Here is a 17,289-nt window from a genome sequence, read left to right on the forward strand (position 1 = left end):
TACTTTGAAAAGGGGTGCAGCGCTAGCAGAGAGGAGAGGAGGGGGGTGTCATTTCCTGAGAGTTATTTACTTTCAGCCAGATGATTACTTTTTTTCGGGGGGGGGGGGGGGGGGGGTTAGGGGGAGGACTGTAACATTGAATCAGTTACAGGTCGCTGTAGCTGGAGCGCAGTTGTGAGCGCGGTCGTGGATGCGGACAGAGGGTCGCACATATGCTCTCACAGCGCAGGATCTCTGAGGATTATTACCGCTGCAAAGGACCCTTACTGCGCCTTTTGGAGCGACCAATTCACTGTGGATATACTTAACACCATAGGAATATAAAGAGCGGATTAGTACAAGGTAATTGAAAGGTTGCGCCGGAATCCGAAAGATGAATCAAACATTTTTAGAAAGGTTTTGGGCGTTTTGTTATCGAATAAACGCTGGACAGAATAGCTTTGTATAGGTCTAGGGGGAGTTTAATTACGGTCTTAATTGGTTTATCCAATTATTAGATTACCCTCCACTCTTTTCATTTTAGGTGGCAGTGCTGGAAAAGTTTCTCTAAGTTTCATTCACTAAACTGGGAATCTCCTAATCTGCAAATTCTATCCAAATTCCTCCTTGGACAGTAAATGACACGTTTTTAGATTAGATGTCGGTTCCTCCATGCACCGTATGGTCTCCCCCCTGGACGCCGAGCTGGAAGATGTCGCTGACTCTGCTGGATAAAAGCTCTCGCTTTCGGGCCTCACAGCTGGAGGTGTCACCTCGATAGACTGAAGGCAACCATTGTGGGATGCTTCCTGGCATTTAATGGGGAACACATTGGAAATTGTACCTCACATATTTGTCTCGTCCGTCCCTGGAATGTGGGAAATTAAAATGGAAAATCGGCACTGGAATGAGGCTGAAGCTTCAGAGCTGCAGCTGAATGGATTCGGGGGGGGGGGGGGGGAAGAAGAGCTGAGAGTGTTTTTGGAGCTACAACGCATTCTTCATTAACCACCTACCCTGTTGGGTCACTAAAGAATGTGGCGTAGGAACACTACTGAAATTTCTCAAATATTTAGCCAACTGAACACAAAACATTTTTATTGTTCTTTAATGCATATCGCATAACGGTATTCTCCAGACAGCATACTGTCGTTTTTCACTATTACCATGAAAATCAAACTTCTGACGCGCAACTGAACCATTTCTCCATCTGCAGAAAGTTAAGAGCGGCCACATCAGCTGTTGCTCATATGCATCCAACAGAGCAGAGCGATGTATTTGGTATCTGCACATTTGTTGAGTCGCTTGTTGGGGAGAGCGGGAGGAATAAAATAAGAGCAGGACATTTGAGCAGGCTTGACTGCCACTCCAGTCAGATTTACGCGCAGTGGCTGTAGGATCCGGGCCAAGCTTAGGCAAAACAACAATAACAACAAAACAAAAAAAATAAACAAAAAGAGAAAAACACTTTTAAATTGCTTGAGATGGGGCGTGTGCACACACATGTCAAAACGGATTAAACATTTTGTCAGCGGATTCCCACGCGAATATGTAGTTTTGTGTTGAGTGCCTCCACTAATTATAGAGCTAAACAAAACCAGGTTGCTCATGAATAGTTCAGGCTGTTTCTGATGAGCCAGAGCGCAGTCTCAGGGCCAAGTGTTGTTGTTTGGGGACGCTGAAGAGGGACCCTGAAGATCCCATAGAATATCCACAGGTCCTCAGTAGGCCTAACCCAAAGTTACAAAGTTAAGAAATATAACTATTTTAAAACAAAAAACATCTCTTAAGTGACTTGCGTTGTGATTTTAGCAAGAACTGAAATGTTTTGTCGAAATGTCGAATGGTGTCGAAGTGTTTTCTCTTATTTAGCGCGTCTCAAGCTGTGTGGCCCCTGGTCCAACCGCAGACAGACAGACCAAAGCTGTCTTCTGCAGAGCTCCGTAACAAAGCTAAACACGGCAGGATATATGTGATGAATTGTGTGGAGTCTGGACTGTATTTCAGGACGTTTTCATTTTGATATATCGTTTAAAAAAGTGTCCGGTCCTGTAAAAAAAAAAAAGAAGGATTAAACAAAAGTAGTAGAAATTTATAACTCGTGTAGGCCATTATTCCGGGATTTCATTAGTCCAAAAAGAATAAATTAATAAAAAGCACCGGTAAAGTCTTTCTCCAGTAAAAGGAAAAAAACAAACAAAAAAAAAAAACGAGTGAAAATTCATTGGGCAAGCTGTGGCTGCTGGGATCCGAGGAGGATGGATGCCCTGAAAAGATGAACTGTGTCGCCCTCTACCGCCCGCCCTCATGCTGACTTGTAGCGCCCGGTGTGTCCTGTCCATCCTGTGGCTTCTTTTTAACTCAGGAGAATCAACATTCATGTTATCTCAACCTTCATGTAATTCTGTGATGACTTTATGATTTCGGCACTAAAGTGATGTGGGGGTCCATAACTTATTTTCCCTCTGTGGGTCTTTATGGGCTGATTATTGAAAGAGAATATTACATATATTATTATATATTATAACTGGGGCTTGACTTAAGAAGTGACTTGGCCTTGGATTTACTGATTAAGTGAAAATGTGGTCAAAGTGGATAAAAAGCTGAATGAGTGGTGTCACATTTTATTGGGAAGGACAAAAATTTAAATATATATGGCAGATTTTTTTTTTTTTTTTTTGGATTAAATAACTCGTTTTGTCTTCACAGGCCGGGACATTATGGGTGGGGTAAAGACGTGCGTCGTCTTTGGGAGCATGTTGGTGGTGCTCCTCTCAGGTGAGTCAAATGTTGTGCGTGTTGAAGGTTTTTATATATTTTGTGTTTGCTCCCTCTAATGTGTTCACAACCGTCTCCCAGTTACCTCCGGACTGTCGTCACCAGCCATCGTGTCCAACGAAGAGGAGTTCGTCCTGCAGCCCCTGTCCGTGTTCAACGTAAGCTGCACCGGGGAGAGAAACGTCGTCTGGGCCGAACCGCTACCGAAAAACACATTCGTTCTTCCGGGATACTACACGGCCACGCTCTTCATTTACAACGCGACAGTGGAAAACACCGGCTATTACACGTGTGTGACCGACCCCCAGCCCGGTGACCTGCAGAAGGAAACGGAAACGGAAGAGGAGAATGAGGCGGAAATATATGTGTTTGTGCCAGGTGAATATGGCTTTCAACATGGTGCCTATAGGAACAGAAAGAGAGAGAGACTTGGTCACTGGCACAGGGGCTGTTATGGCAACAAGCAGATTTAGCATTCTGGGATAACAGTAAATGCTGAAACAGTGTAACAGTAACACAAAAGCACAGGGGTCATGAAGTGAGTGTTAACACAGCATCATCCACAGCCAAACATCAGCCCCCCATAGGTTTCAGTGAGGCTGGGTGGAACAGTGGATATTTTTTATTGTATTCTCAACACAGTATTTTCCCACAGTAGTTATTAAATAAAGTTTAAGGACTTCAGTGGCTCACAACAGTACCTTTCAATCAAACCCAATCATGACTCAGTTGTTGTTGTGCACATAGACCAACAGGTGCCATTTGTTCCCGAGAGCCCTGACAACTTAGTTGTGCCCATGCAAATGGCTGGAGTCTCCATCCCCTGTCGTGTGTCTGACCCCAACTCTCACGTCACCCTGAGGAGTGTGCCCAGCGGGGAGGAGATGTCTGCCTACTACGACAACAAGGTGGGCTTCTTCGGGAACCTCTCCCCTGGGCAGTACCAGTGTGAGACCTCTGTGAATGGGCAGATGGTCAGAAGTGCCACATATACAGTGAGAACTTGGGGTAAGTCAAGACATCACACTGTGTCTTTAAATCTCTGAATGTGTCGTATGAGAGGAAAACGGACACTATTGAGATCTTCATCTCATGTAACTAATAAGCATCGTTTTTATGAGATGAAAACATTACAATTAATAATGAAGTCAGCATTCCAACAAGCACTAAAATGAGGGGTATGGACTTAAAAACTGCACAGCTGGAAGCACTCCCCAACTCTGTTGACCATGAGAGGGTTGAAGGATGATCTCACTGCATGAGCAACATGACATTATGTTATTATCACAGGGGGAGATGACTTAAGACGCCTGTTTTTACAGTGTATATGTGTGTGAGAGTGAGTAATGACGGCTTATTGAGCCACCACTCGATGATAAATGAGCTCTTTTTAATAAGTCGCCACTATCGCGGGAACTATGAAGTGGCTGTGCTGATATGTGCTCTCTGCTGGTCGCCCTGTAGCCCCTGCAGAGATGGAGGATTTCAGTGTGGAAGTAAAAGCCAGTGAGAAGACAGTGAGAGCAGGGCAGCCTTTTAACATCACCTGTGTTGCTCCCTCTGGACTGGGCTTTCAGCAGCAGTGGCTCCATCCTAAAAAACAGGCAAGAAAGGAGTCTTTTTTCCTTTCTGTGTGCTTACAAGTTTCTGTTTTGTCTCTTCTGTGGCTTCATCCGTCTACCCTGTCTGTCTTGCACTATTTTCTTCCACCCCTTGTCATATTTCCATGTCATTTTCTACCCAGCAGCACTGAGCCTTAAATTTAGCAAATAATGGTTTTGGACCTAAACCTAGTAGTGGCAAGTGGAATATAGCATTGAGGACAGCCCTTAGTGATTACAAAGTATGTGTCTTCATTATGAAGTGGTGCATTCGGCTTCATGCAAAAGAAACTGACAGGAAAGTTAAAGTTCAGGAAAAATGGATCTGAGGGAAATAGACAGTTCAAAAGACAAAACAAGATAGTAAATCCTTTGACATCAGTGACCTTGAGACGTGTAGGACAGATGCTGTCAACACAAGACAGCCGGCTAAACATTTGATGGTTTTGAAGTCCTAACTGCAGGGATCTGAAAGAGTTTCAAGTGCAATTTATGTTTGTTTATGTTTATATTGAGATTCTTAAACTGCAGAGTATGGCCTGTTTTTCTGCATGGGATTTGTATAAGTCCTTTTCCAGAGATGGTAAGGGCAGGATGCTTGGCTCCTGGTTTTGGGCTCAGCTGCAATTACTGACTTTTAAAAGGCTCGGCGATCCTGATTTATCTCCTATGGCCCTGCAAGTGTTTTAACCATTAGTCTTTAGCAGAATAAAACACAGATTCTAAGACCTGTACCTGTAAAACGGAAAAACAATGAAAGCCAAAACAAAAAAGAAATCCAATAACTTTTTAATGCTGTGGACTATCTCAAACTCATATTTTTCATCTCTCATATAGGCTGTGGATGCAGTTCAGATGAAACAGACATTTCCTGACCGGATCATCTACACCCTCAGTATCCCAGAAGCCACGTCTCAGGACACTGGCACCTATGAATGCTCCATCACCCATGAAATGAGCGGAGAGGTCAGAGCCAGCAGCGTGGCTGTCAGCGTCTTTGGTAAGCCGTTCCTCACAAATGTTTCCCAGACACCCTCGATGAGTTTTCATCAATACTGTAATAATGTGAATAAGTGCTCAGACCACTTACAGTCACTTTATCCACATTTAACATCCTCAGCATCGTTCAATTAAATTAGTCATTGTTTCACAGATGTGCTTTCAGAGGTGTGTGGAAGTCATTATCTACCACTCGACTGTAAAGCTTCACCTCTGCTTTCAACATCAGCTACTGTGTTTTATGGGATGTTTTCAACAGATGTGTGTCAGGCCTTCAGTTCACCCCGGCCCTCTCTGTCACTGTCGTCATCTCAGTCCTTGCCTAGCTCCACTGTCCCTTTGTTTTTACTCATTTCAAATCCTTTCTTTACCTGTTTTCATTCATGATCACTATTATTTTCTTTCTTTTGTGTGTGTCATCTTCAGAGGAGAATTCCTTCGTGGTACTGGACTACAGTGGGATTCTGTCGATGGAGTTTGTCAGCCTTTTGGAGGAGACTGAGTTCACAATCCTCATTGATGCCTACCCACCCCCCAAAGTGACGTGGCTGAAAGATGGCAAACCTCTACCAAAGAGCTACTACGTCCTCACTAAAAGCCACATTGAAGGCAATCAGTGAGTATAAAATAAAATTCATCATTTGTAAGTAGACAGTCTCTGTCAATAGTTAAAACATTTAAAGGAATAGCTGAAAAGAATTAAGCCTTTCTTGAAGAGGATTAGGGGACTTTAATACTGTAGTATCTGTATGTTAAATGTGAAATTGAAGCCAAAAGGAGCTGGACTATTTCTTGGCAGGGGGTAGTAACTTCCTAAATCAGTAGCTGCTGCACATTATGACCTGTGAAACCATAAGATGTCAATGATATGTAACTAATACATGACCTCAGCGGGCTTTAAATGTGTATGTATTTTGTTATCTTACACTCGGGCCAATTTTCCCCCTTGTTTTCAGTCTTTATGCTAAGCTAACAGGCTTTTGGCTGTAGCTCCATTTTTAGCATACAGACATGAGAGTGGTATCTTCTTATCTTACTCTCAGCAAGAAAGCAAATCAAATGTCAACAATTCATTTGAATAAGAAAAGTATTTTACTGATTTACTGATTTTCTTCACACAGGTATCAAAGCATTCTGACATTACTCCGGCCTCTGGAAAAAGATAATGGGAATTATACCATCACAGCCCTCAGTGGCTCTCGCAGTGCTCAGTTCTCCTTTGCCCTCAAAGTGAAAGGTAAGATACATACATGCATATGTCTATACTAAAGTATTTATGATCTATGACTGAGCGCTGTACACATGTCTTTTAGCTCCCACCACAATGATGTTCCCTCCATCCTACGCCCCGGTGCTGCTGCCACCAATAGAGGAGATGGTGGTGCCTCTTCACACTGCTTTCACCTTGACCTGCAAAGCAGAATCAAATTTGGCCTGGGAGACACCGCTCCATGTAGTCGAGCAAACACAGGAGGACAACAGCGGCCTGTTTGTCAGCACAATTACCGTAAACAACGCCACTGCAATGCACACTGGCTTCTACGTATGTTTCTACAGCAAAAACACCACTGAGGAGATAGAGGAAAGCAGCATCTACATCTATGTGCCAGGTTTGTGGTGCACAGCAGGTTTTGCTTCTTTGTTTTATTATTTTATTTTATTATTTTTTTTGAATGTAAGAATCTTATTGTTCGCCAATTCAGATCCAGATGTTCCCTTTGTGCCATCACCGGTGCCTTTTGGTAATCATATCCTGTCTGACCATGAGGAGATGGAGATCCAGTGTCGAGTATCTGATCCCAGTGCTAATGTGACCCTGATTAACATTGACACCCAGGAGCCTGTGCCTAGTGTTTATGATAGCAAGAGGGGTGCTTTGGGGGTATTCACTGCTGGAACCTACGTCTGCAAGGCCCTCATAAACGGAGAAGAACACTATAGCGGGGAATATATTGTTCACGGCTGGACAGGTATGTGCTCAAAAGTTTGTGGATGTGTAAATCTGTGTCAGTGGAGGCATGTGACATAACTCAAGAATTGTTATTCTGCCTTTCAGATCTGGTGGCAGATCTGTAACCTGACTCAACCTTGTTGTATTTTAGGTGATGCTGCTCTGCATGTTGAGCTGACAGCCAAGCGGACTGCTCTGCTTGTGGGAGAGACCATCACTGTCATGTGTCTGGCCCGGGGATCAGAGATTCTGGAAGACCACTGGAAATACCCTGGCAAACTGGTGAGGACACAAGTCATCCTTTGCATCACAAAAGATGGTTCACATTGATTGTGTGTATGTGTTTTTTCTATTACCCAGAAATGACTGTTGGTCGTGGCTGACCGGGTGTCCCTTTTTGCTTGACAGGCTAATCGTGCTGACAAAACAGTGCATGAAAATAAGAGGAATCGCGAGATCCTTTACACCCTGACCATCCCGCAAGCGTCAACCAAAGACAGTGGCATCTACTCTTGCTCCATCACTGATATTATTAGCAATGAGAGCCAGACAAAGCAGCTGGCTATCAGAGTTTTTGGTATGAAAGATATATAATATGTACTTACAAATAAATAGCATGTGCTATTATTTCATAAATTCTACTTTCTTGTAGTGATAAATGAGTGGCATTTCAACCCTGCCTCTTTTCCAACAGCAAGTGAGTTTATGTCCATCTTGCCACGGTTTGGAGAATATGAATCGGCAGGCTTAGACGAAGTCCGTGAGTTCACGGCCGAAATCAGCTCCTTCCCCACTGCTCATGTCACTTGGCTCAAAGATGGTATCCCACTTAGTGATGTCACAGCTGAGATCTCCACCAGCCTACGGCAGCTCAGCGAGACCAGGTGAGACTCCCATTCGAGGTCCATTAATGCAGCAGCACAAACGACAGGCTGAAAGTAACATTCCAATACTGTGACTGTGTACTCATTGCAGTTTCTGGTTTTGATGTTCTGTGTAGCTACTTGAGCGTTCTCACCTTGATCCGGGCCAAAGAGGAGGACAGCGGGAACTACACCATGCGAGTGGAGAATGGAAACCAAAGTCAAGATGTCAGCTTAATGCTTGAAGTCAAAGGTCAGAGAGGGGACTGCCACAAGCCCTTCATTACTTTATTTCATTAGATGCTGTTTACACAACCCAATGTGTCTTTCTATCTGTGCTTACCATTGGCTGTGGGACTATGTTACAGTGCCTGCAGTGATTGTGGACCTGATGGACATACACCATGGCTCAGCTGCAGGCCAGTCTGTGGTGTGCATTACTAGAGGGCAGCCCAGTCCTGTAGTAGAGTGGTTCATCTGCAAGAACATCAAACTGTAAGTTCAGCCTTGTCTCGCACAACATAAATACTTTTCAATCTACATAAATACAGTCATGACACATCAATTGATTGTGTATCTTTTCTTTTATTACCACCCAGTTGTGCCAATGACTCATCCTCCTGGGTGCCCCTCCCTGCCAACTCTACAGAGATAACAGTGGAGTCACATTTCGATGAGGACAAAAACCTGGAAAGCCAGGTCATGTTTGGTCATCTGGAAAACACACTAGCTGTGCGCTGCCTGGCCAGGAATGAAATGGCTGCTGTCAGCAGGGAGGTCAAACTGGTGTCCAGTGGTAAGAACATGCACACGTTTCATCCCTGTTTGTTTGAAGTAACTCTCCTCTTTACCCAGCTTTGAGTTGACACTTGACGATGTTGTTGATGTTTGCACCATTTTTCCTTTCTTCCTTTCTTAAGTTCCTTCTGTGTCTGACACTCAAAGTGTGACAGGCTTTGTCAGTGACTGTGTTTGGGGCCAGGCTAGGGCTCTCAGTGTTGCAGCAGCTGTCAGATGATGAGTTTGTGGTGAGGGGTCAATGAGGAAGGGGCTCTTATTCTGACAGCTAATTCAGGGAAGCCAGAGATCGTTAGACCATTTGGCCCATCTAGCTGAGCTTTACACCCCCATCTTCACTTCCTTCTATGAGGCCCACTCCCCTCTAGGCCATTACCTTGTCTCCTTTCCCATCCCCCATTTCCATGTTATCTTGCCAGCATGCCTTTTGGGCAGAGTAAACACCCTGATGATTTAATAGCCTCTTTGTCCTGGCAGATGTAATTTCTTACACACCACATAAAATGTATTTTAAACATTTAATTTGCAGTTAAAACCTGTTGCATCAATGTAATTAATGTGACTGCTGGCTCTCCTCCTGAACAGGCCCTCACCCTGAGCTGACTGTAGCTGCTGCTGTGCTGGTACTCCTGGTCATTGTCATCATCTCACTCATTGTCTTGGTTGTAATCTGGAAACAGGTACTCCTGTCATCATTCTGCTTTCATTCTCACATGTTCACTCTCAAAGTCATTCGTTTATTGACCCATATGGAGCGTTCATATTGATTTAAAAATAAGTGTGTTGAAAAAAGACATTAGCATGGAATATCAAGTCTAAAACTGATAGTCATCTTTTTATGATGACAAATTGTTCTTAAAATCAGATATTACCAGCATTGTATTTAATGTATCTTATTAAGTGCTGTGTTTGGTTTGTTACTGTGGCTGGTTAAAGGATAGTAAGCTCACATGAAAGTGGATTTCCAGCAAGTAACAATGCTCCTAATCTAAGCAAATGTCTTCTGAGCCAAGAAATAATATTGCATTTGTTTGAGGATTTTACGAGGCCAATAGAAAATTACTGACTATAGTGTGAAAAGATAAACATGACACCTGGCAGCAAATCCAACAGCCAGCTGCAACTTGACAGAGGTAAATCAATCAGCTCTTTATATTTTCTGTGCCTTCTAGAAACCACGATATGAGATCCGCTGGAGGGTCATAGAGTCTGTAAGCCCAGACGGCCATGAGTACATCTATGTGGATCCTATGCAGCTTCCATATGACTCCAGATGGGAGTTCCCCCGTGATAGACTTGTACTTGGTGAGCTGACTGTTTAATGTGCTAATGCTGTGGTCTTGTGCTGGTGTCTTTGCAGCTTCCATGCAGGGATGTTCTTTCTCAGTCAGAGGTTCTGATAAGATAATCTGGCTTGGGCTGTAGGGGATTGCTGGCTGGGGTTTGGTTTGATTCAGTTATCAAGGGGACATTCAGCCAATTAAGGAGTCACAGATGAGAAAACAGAGGCGTCCAAAGCAAACATATATGTATGTCTGTTTCTCAGGTCGTATCCTGGGATCTGGGGCTTTTGGGAAGGTTGTAGACGGCACAGCGTACGGACTCAGCCGCTCCCAACCGGTCATGAAGGTGGCAGTGAAGATGCTTAAACGTGAGTTTAATGCATTATCTCTGAACTTTAAGCCATGCTGCTACCATTCATTTGATATGTATCTTTATACCTAGTTATAAAGGAATTTTCCAAAGGGGAGTATGGAGTAAATGTTGATAGGCATGTTTGCACTGATGATAGTCATGGTTGTTGTACCTTCTTTCAGCCACAGCACGATCCAGTGAGAAGCAGGCCCTGATGTCTGAACTGAAGATCATGACTCATCTGGGACCCCATCTCAACATTGTTAATCTCCTGGGAGCATGCACCAAGTCAGGTGAAAAACACAAAGACGCATTAGAGATGCAGACACACGCACTCAATCATAAGCAAACACATGCTGTATAACAACAGCTTAGCTCAACCATTGTTGCCTCTCCTTTGTAATTCAGTCACCACTTCACAGACACGTACAAAAACACCCACATTCACGCTGCAAAAACCATGCATGCACATACACACGCTCAGTCAGATTTGGCAGCTCCCGCAGCCAAAAAACTTTGCCACCCCTGTCTCAGCTCTTGGTGGGTGTGGTGTTTTAGTAGGTTTTTTATGGGAAAGTGGAAGCTCTGTCTCTTGGCTGTGCTTTTAGCCTTTACAAACCTCTGATAAGATTAGGCTGCAGACTGACGCCGAGGGAAAACTTTATCTGCTGTGTTGTTCCCAGGTCCTATCTACATTATCACAGAGTACTGCTTCTATGGAGACCTCGTCAATTACCTGCACAAGAACAGAGAGAACTTCCTCAGCCTGAGCCCAGAGAAAAATAAAAAAGAGTTGGATATCTTTGGAATTAACCCTGCAGATGAGAGCAGCAGGAGGTACCACATTTCACTTTTATCTCAAATGCTCTATTTCTATCCACCGAATTGAATTCGAATTCATTTTTACATGTATTTTAAGCTTTTTTCTTCACATTCACACCTTAATCAAGATTGGAAAATGTTGAGGAATGGTGATATATATATATAAACACATTTTATATATATATCACTGCACTCTCCCAGAAATTACAACCACCCAACAGTTTGCTCAGCAGTCTCATACACTCCCCTAATCTGTAACTCTATCACCATTTTCTCCATGGCTGAGGAGATTGCCTGGCATCTTTACCTAATCAAATTGCAGCCTGAAGTGGTCTAAGCTTTCAGCCTAATTTCATTGTACTTGAGGTACCTGTTAATTTCGTCCACCCAGACATTCGTGGTGAAACAGCAGCCCTCTCTCTCCTTCTCCCTCTCTCCTCGAGGCTCATCTGTGTTGATGGATGACTCACAGTGACCACACCTCGAAATGACCATAACATGATTTAATCCTGACTACCATGTTAGCCTCAACCACATCTTCCTCCAGCCTCAGCCACAGGGAGTGAGAGGATTTAAGGACATAGACACATTGACATACACGCAAAAAAGGGAACTGAATAAACTGTTTAACATAATGTATAAACACCATAGGTTTTTATGTGGCTCGCAACCCGTTTTCATGTCATCGGTAACAGCATTCCTCTCTTGTCTTTGTGCACAGTTATGTGATCCTGTCATTCGAGAACAAAGGAGACTACATGGATATGAAGCAAGCTGACAACACTCAGTATGTGCCCATGCTGGAGATGAGCAATACCTCCAAGTACTCAGACATCCAGAGGTCTAACTACGACCACCCACCCTCCCAGAAAGACTCAAGTGGTACGCACTGCAGTTCTTTCTCTTCTGTCTGTCCTTCTCTGAGTTATTGGTGTGTACTTGCTTGGGTTTAATGCTGTTTTTGAGTCAGTGTTGGTTGAGGGGTACACCCTTGTCAGAATTTAGGACTGGTACAGCCCTGTAATTACATGGAGAGGATAATTGTAGCACACACATAATAATGCCCGGTTTTCTCCCTACCATTAGTAAAAGCCAGGTTTGAGCAGCCAGTGCTATATTTATAATACATGATGATACATGATACTCATGGACCACCTCATGGTGTTTTCTACATGCGTGTTTGTATGTTTTCTAAACCAGAGAGCGAGATGGACAACCTGCTCTCAGACGACATGAACGAGGGCCTCACTACCACCGATCTGCTCAGCTTCACCTACCAAGTGGCCAAAGGCATGGAGTTCCTGGCTTCCAAAAATGTATGTTTTAATGAAAATCAAACCTTTATTTTTCACACACATGTGCTAGGGTTTGCATACCATGTAGATCCCACTGGTTGTGGATTTTGTGCTACATGATCCCATGCTGTCCTAAGGAGGAGGGGGGGGCAGTCGTATGATAAGCCATCCCATGAAGGCTGCTGAGTCCACTCAGGAGAGAGGCCAGGGGCTGAATATAGTAGCGGCACAGCCAGGACTAGAATTACCAGGCAGGGACACTGTAGCCAGAAACTATTCATTCAGCTTCATAGTTATTATCCCTAAATATCCAGTGGTCATAGCCATCCCTCCAACTGGCATGTTTACACAAAGCCCATGCTTTATAAAGCAAAACAAAACAGCATTAAAAATGAGCTCAGCTAAAATGAAATACTAACAGAAATAGATGCAGTCAGTATCCGCGGGAGCAGAATATGTTGGTTTGAGACTGGATGGAACAAATGTGCATGAGACAACGAGATGCTAATCACTTTTGCTGTTTTTTCAGTGCGTGCACCGGGATCTTGCAGCCAGAAACGTCCTTCTGTCTCAGGGCAAGATAGTGAAGATCTGTGACTTTGGATTAGCCAGAGACATCATGCACGACAACAACTATGTCTCCAAAGGCAGCGTAAGTGATTGTACATTATTTTATGACCAAAGCGTAATTTTATTGTGCTTTTCCTCAATGGTTTTTCATGTACGATCAACTGTTTCTTTTCTTTCATCACACAGACTTTTCTGCCAGTGAAATGGATGGCCCCAGAAAGTATTTTCGACAACCTGTATACCACTCTTAGTGATGTGTGGTCCTATGGCATCCTCCTCTGGGAGATATTCTCCTTAGGTGAGTCCCTGCAAATTTTTGGGTAGAGCAAACAAATTGAGTTCCTCTGAAGATTTAGCATACTCATATCATGAGAATATTGTTTTGTTCTGAAGGTGGCACCCCATATCCAGGGATGGTCGTGGACTCGAGCTTCTACAACAAGATCAAGAGTGGATACAGGATGTCCAAACCTGAGCATGCACCTCATGATGTGTACGTGATCACTCACATGCTGGTTTCCCTGCTGCTGTGTGTGGCACAAAGCTTCTCCTAACATCCTGTCAAACAAGGGATGAATTTGGCTGAAAACTCAGAGCAGTTTGTCTCCAAGCTGTGATTATACAGGTGCAGTACAGGTCGTACTGGTCTCCATGGTAACATTGGCTGTATTCCCTTTTGCAGGTATGAGATGATGATGAAGTGCTGGAACAGCGAGCCTGAAAAAAGGCCCTCCTTCCTTGGTCTGAGTGAAACTGTAGCTTCTCTGCTGCCCTCCAGTTACAAGAGGGTGAGTCTCTATTTCCTCAAGCCTCACTGGATTCTTAACACCTGCTTTCTAATTTACCACCTCTCATACTTGACCTCATTGCTGGACCTGTGCATTCTGTTCCTCTCTTTATTTTTTCATTTTCAGGCAGAGAGCTGACTTTTTAGTTGTCATGGAAATATCCTCTTTCATGCTTTCTTTTTTTTTTATCATGTTGACTAACAAAGTTTAGACTCATTTAAAAACACTTTGAGAGTGGCATTTAAAAAGTGTTCCACTTCCTCTGAGAGTACATTAGGAGTGTTTCTGAGGGCTCTCTGTGTTGCTGTAAAATCCCAAACTACAAGTGATTAGAGTGCAAATGCAGCAGCTGGATGTCAGAGTGACTGCCCTCAGCGTGGGTGATGACGCAGCCCCAGTTTTTGCCTTCACCACCTAACCCTAACTAGGCAGTTAAAGGTTGCACCACACATGGCACATCAAAAACAGCTTCACCTCTGCCTCCTTCACAGAGTTTTAATAGCTCGGGGCAGAGGAGGAACCAGCTCTTGTTTTAGCACCTCAGCTTTGGATGGGGTGTGTGATTTTCATTTTGGATCACACTATCTAGCTGGCAACACACCCAGTTATCACACTCACACACAGTTCTTGTGTGACTCTGTGGAGCCTTATTACCATTGTACACTAACTATATTGTATCATCATTGCTTCTGTGCAAGAAGATAAATTTGATATCTTTTCTGTTTCCACTACGGAGCAGCTTTTAAATCTAACGTATCTGCCTGCCTTGTGCAGCATTATGAGAGGGTAAATCACGAGTTCCTGAAGAGCGACCACCCTGCTGTGACTCGGGTGTGCATGGAAAACGATGACGCCTACATCGGCATCACCTATAAGAACCAGGGCAAGCTGAAGGACAGGGAAAGTGGCTTTGATGAGCAGCGGCTGAGCTCTGACAGCGGCTACATTATTCCCCTCCCTGACCTGGACCCTGCATCTGATGATGAGTATGGAAAGAGGAACAGACACAGGTAAATGGACCAAACATGTACCTGTCCTACAGTCTCCTACTGTCTATATTGCACCTAAGATGGCACTAACAAGTGTTAATCACATTCTTTGCAGCTCTCAAACCTCTGAGGAGAGTGCCATCGAAACGGGCTCCAGCAGCTCCACCTTTGCAAAGCGCGAGGGTGAGACTCTGGAGGACATCACACTGCTGGACGAGATGTGTCTGGACTGTAGTGACTTGGTGGAGGACAGCTTTCTGTGACAACTGCCCAGCCTGTGGAGTGGGAGCAGCAAGGAAAAGGGATGTAAGGACACAGCAAGCTAGAGAAAGACTTGTATATCAACCAAAGACACTGCTGTCTGCCCTCTAGCCCCGTCATCCTTCCTCCTCCTGTCATCCCTTTCAGAGGACAGAATAGAACCACTTTACAATCTGGATAAGCTGGTGGTGAGAGTATGGTATACCTCTCACTTGTCCCTGGACAGTGCCCTCTTCTGGGCTGGAGGAGCGGGTGAGCATTGATGAAAACATCAAGGACTCAAATAACCACAGCCACTGAGCCTGTGCATTGGACCTATCTATATAAAAGAGATAAAAAGATTGTCTTTTTAATTTGCAGAGCTTTATTCTATTGGGCATTCTTTTAACAGCAGTATAAGCAAGAATGGATGAATCAAACACATTGGTCAGCAGCTCTAAATGAACAAACATCACATGATATCATTCATATGATACATATTTAACCACTACAACTGCACTATTTAAACTAGACTAGTCAGATAAAAGCAGCAATTTTGGTAGGTAAACTCACTCCACATTCACCTGCTGCAAAAGAAGTACCTGATGCTGGCACAATCAGTAGCAATAAAAGCACAAAATCTGGACTATGTGCATTTTTGTATATGACAATATAGTATTTTCAATGGTTAAATATGTGCAGTAATTCAGTTTTATTTTTTTACTTCATCATTTTGTAAACATGTATTATTTGTGAATACAGAGTGGATACTGACCATAGCTGTTTGAATGGTCATGGAAAAACTGCTTTTAAGTGGCATGCATCTGTGCAGTGTCTCACCTTTTGCCCAAATACAACTAAAAGTTCTCACATTCTATCCCTGACAAGACCTCAGGCATATTTGTCATATGGGCTTTGATTAAACAAAGTGTGATTGTATTGTAAATAGCTCCAGAGTTGTTTTATAAAAGATAATTATTGGGATAACACTCAAGTATTTTATGTAAGCACACATTAAGCTTCTGAAGCCAGTGCTTTTGATGATTGCATTACAACAAAGGAAACAATTGTCCCTGCGTTTGTAATATATGACATGGGAATCATAAAATCTGTAAGGCAAAAGAAAAACTAATTTCGTACGGACCATACTACCAATAAACATGAGAGTATGGCCTAAAACATGTTAATTACTGTATATCCCATAGCAATGCTTTATTAGCAGGTTATGTCCTTCTTTCTCATATTTTATCCGATGTCCTGGAGTCTATTAGCAGGTTCTAGTTATACTAAGACACTAGATGATCTACAGATTCATGTCATTGATGTCATACACCAATGACATGTAGACTCTTTGTAACCATCCCTGTTGACTGTGATATAATCTGCAATCAGTTGCACTTTCCTGTTTTTCCTTGTTATTTTGGATGTTGCAGAAGAGTTAGCCAGGCTGAGCTGAAAAAACGGTCTTGCTTTAGCTTTACATGTTTAAAGCAGCGAGGATGTGAATGTTTGTGCCGCAGAGTGATGTGTTTTTGATGGTACAGTATCTGTAATTATAGGTAATCGCCCCAAACATGATGATTTAATACAGTGTTTCATTATTTTACATGTACATTCAGATGATTTATATTGCAATAAATGATTTATAATTAAAAAAAACATCTTTTCTTTGTCTTTGATTTTGAAGTATTAAACAGCTATAACAAAACAGCAGAACTAATAAAACAAAAAGAAATATCATCTGTATGTGGGGATAATATACGGGGAAAAAATGAAATAAAAAAGTATGCTGAGTGTTTATCCACAAGGTTATAAGATGCAATAAAAGATGCAGACAAGAATAATGACACCAGAGAGCGTTTTGATGAGTGGTACTCATTACAGATATTTGGCAATATATTATTCAGGTGAACAACACATGAATAGTAAAAGAAAGGCCTTCTCTGTGTATGAGCATGTGCATGTAGTATATATAAAAGCA

General features: G+C 43.0%; 1 protein-coding gene across 1 annotated transcript; it reads left to right on the forward strand.

Moving 5' to 3' along the window:
• The first annotated feature begins 175 nt into the window (after positions 1 to 175).
• pdgfra (platelet-derived growth factor receptor, alpha polypeptide) lies at positions 176 to 16,961 on the forward strand. The gene is made up of 29 exons (XM_026304719.1): positions 176 to 342; positions 2,689 to 2,757; positions 2,839 to 3,135; positions 3,505 to 3,765; positions 4,222 to 4,361; positions 5,196 to 5,358; positions 5,784 to 5,973; positions 6,479 to 6,594; positions 6,671 to 6,967; positions 7,061 to 7,327; positions 7,460 to 7,590; positions 7,717 to 7,885; positions 8,003 to 8,192; positions 8,309 to 8,424; positions 8,540 to 8,666; positions 8,771 to 8,967; positions 9,555 to 9,649; positions 10,142 to 10,274; positions 10,516 to 10,620; positions 10,787 to 10,897; positions 11,288 to 11,441; positions 12,148 to 12,308; positions 12,627 to 12,742; positions 13,251 to 13,373; positions 13,478 to 13,589; positions 13,685 to 13,784; positions 13,974 to 14,079; positions 14,854 to 15,089; positions 15,184 to 16,961. The coding sequence occupies exons 2-29, from the start codon at positions 2,700 to 2,702 to the stop codon at positions 15,329 to 15,331; spliced, it is 4,419 nt and encodes a 1,472-aa protein (XP_026160504.1). The 5' UTR covers positions 176 to 342; positions 2,689 to 2,699; the 3' UTR covers positions 15,332 to 16,961.
• The last annotated feature ends 328 nt before the right edge of the window (positions 16,962 to 17,289 follow it).

This window comes from Mastacembelus armatus, chromosome 4 (assembly GCF_900324485.2).
Source record: "Mastacembelus armatus chromosome 4, fMasArm1.2, whole genome shotgun sequence".
In the NCBI taxonomy this organism is placed as follows: domain Eukaryota; kingdom Metazoa; phylum Chordata; class Actinopteri; order Synbranchiformes; family Mastacembelidae; genus Mastacembelus; species Mastacembelus armatus.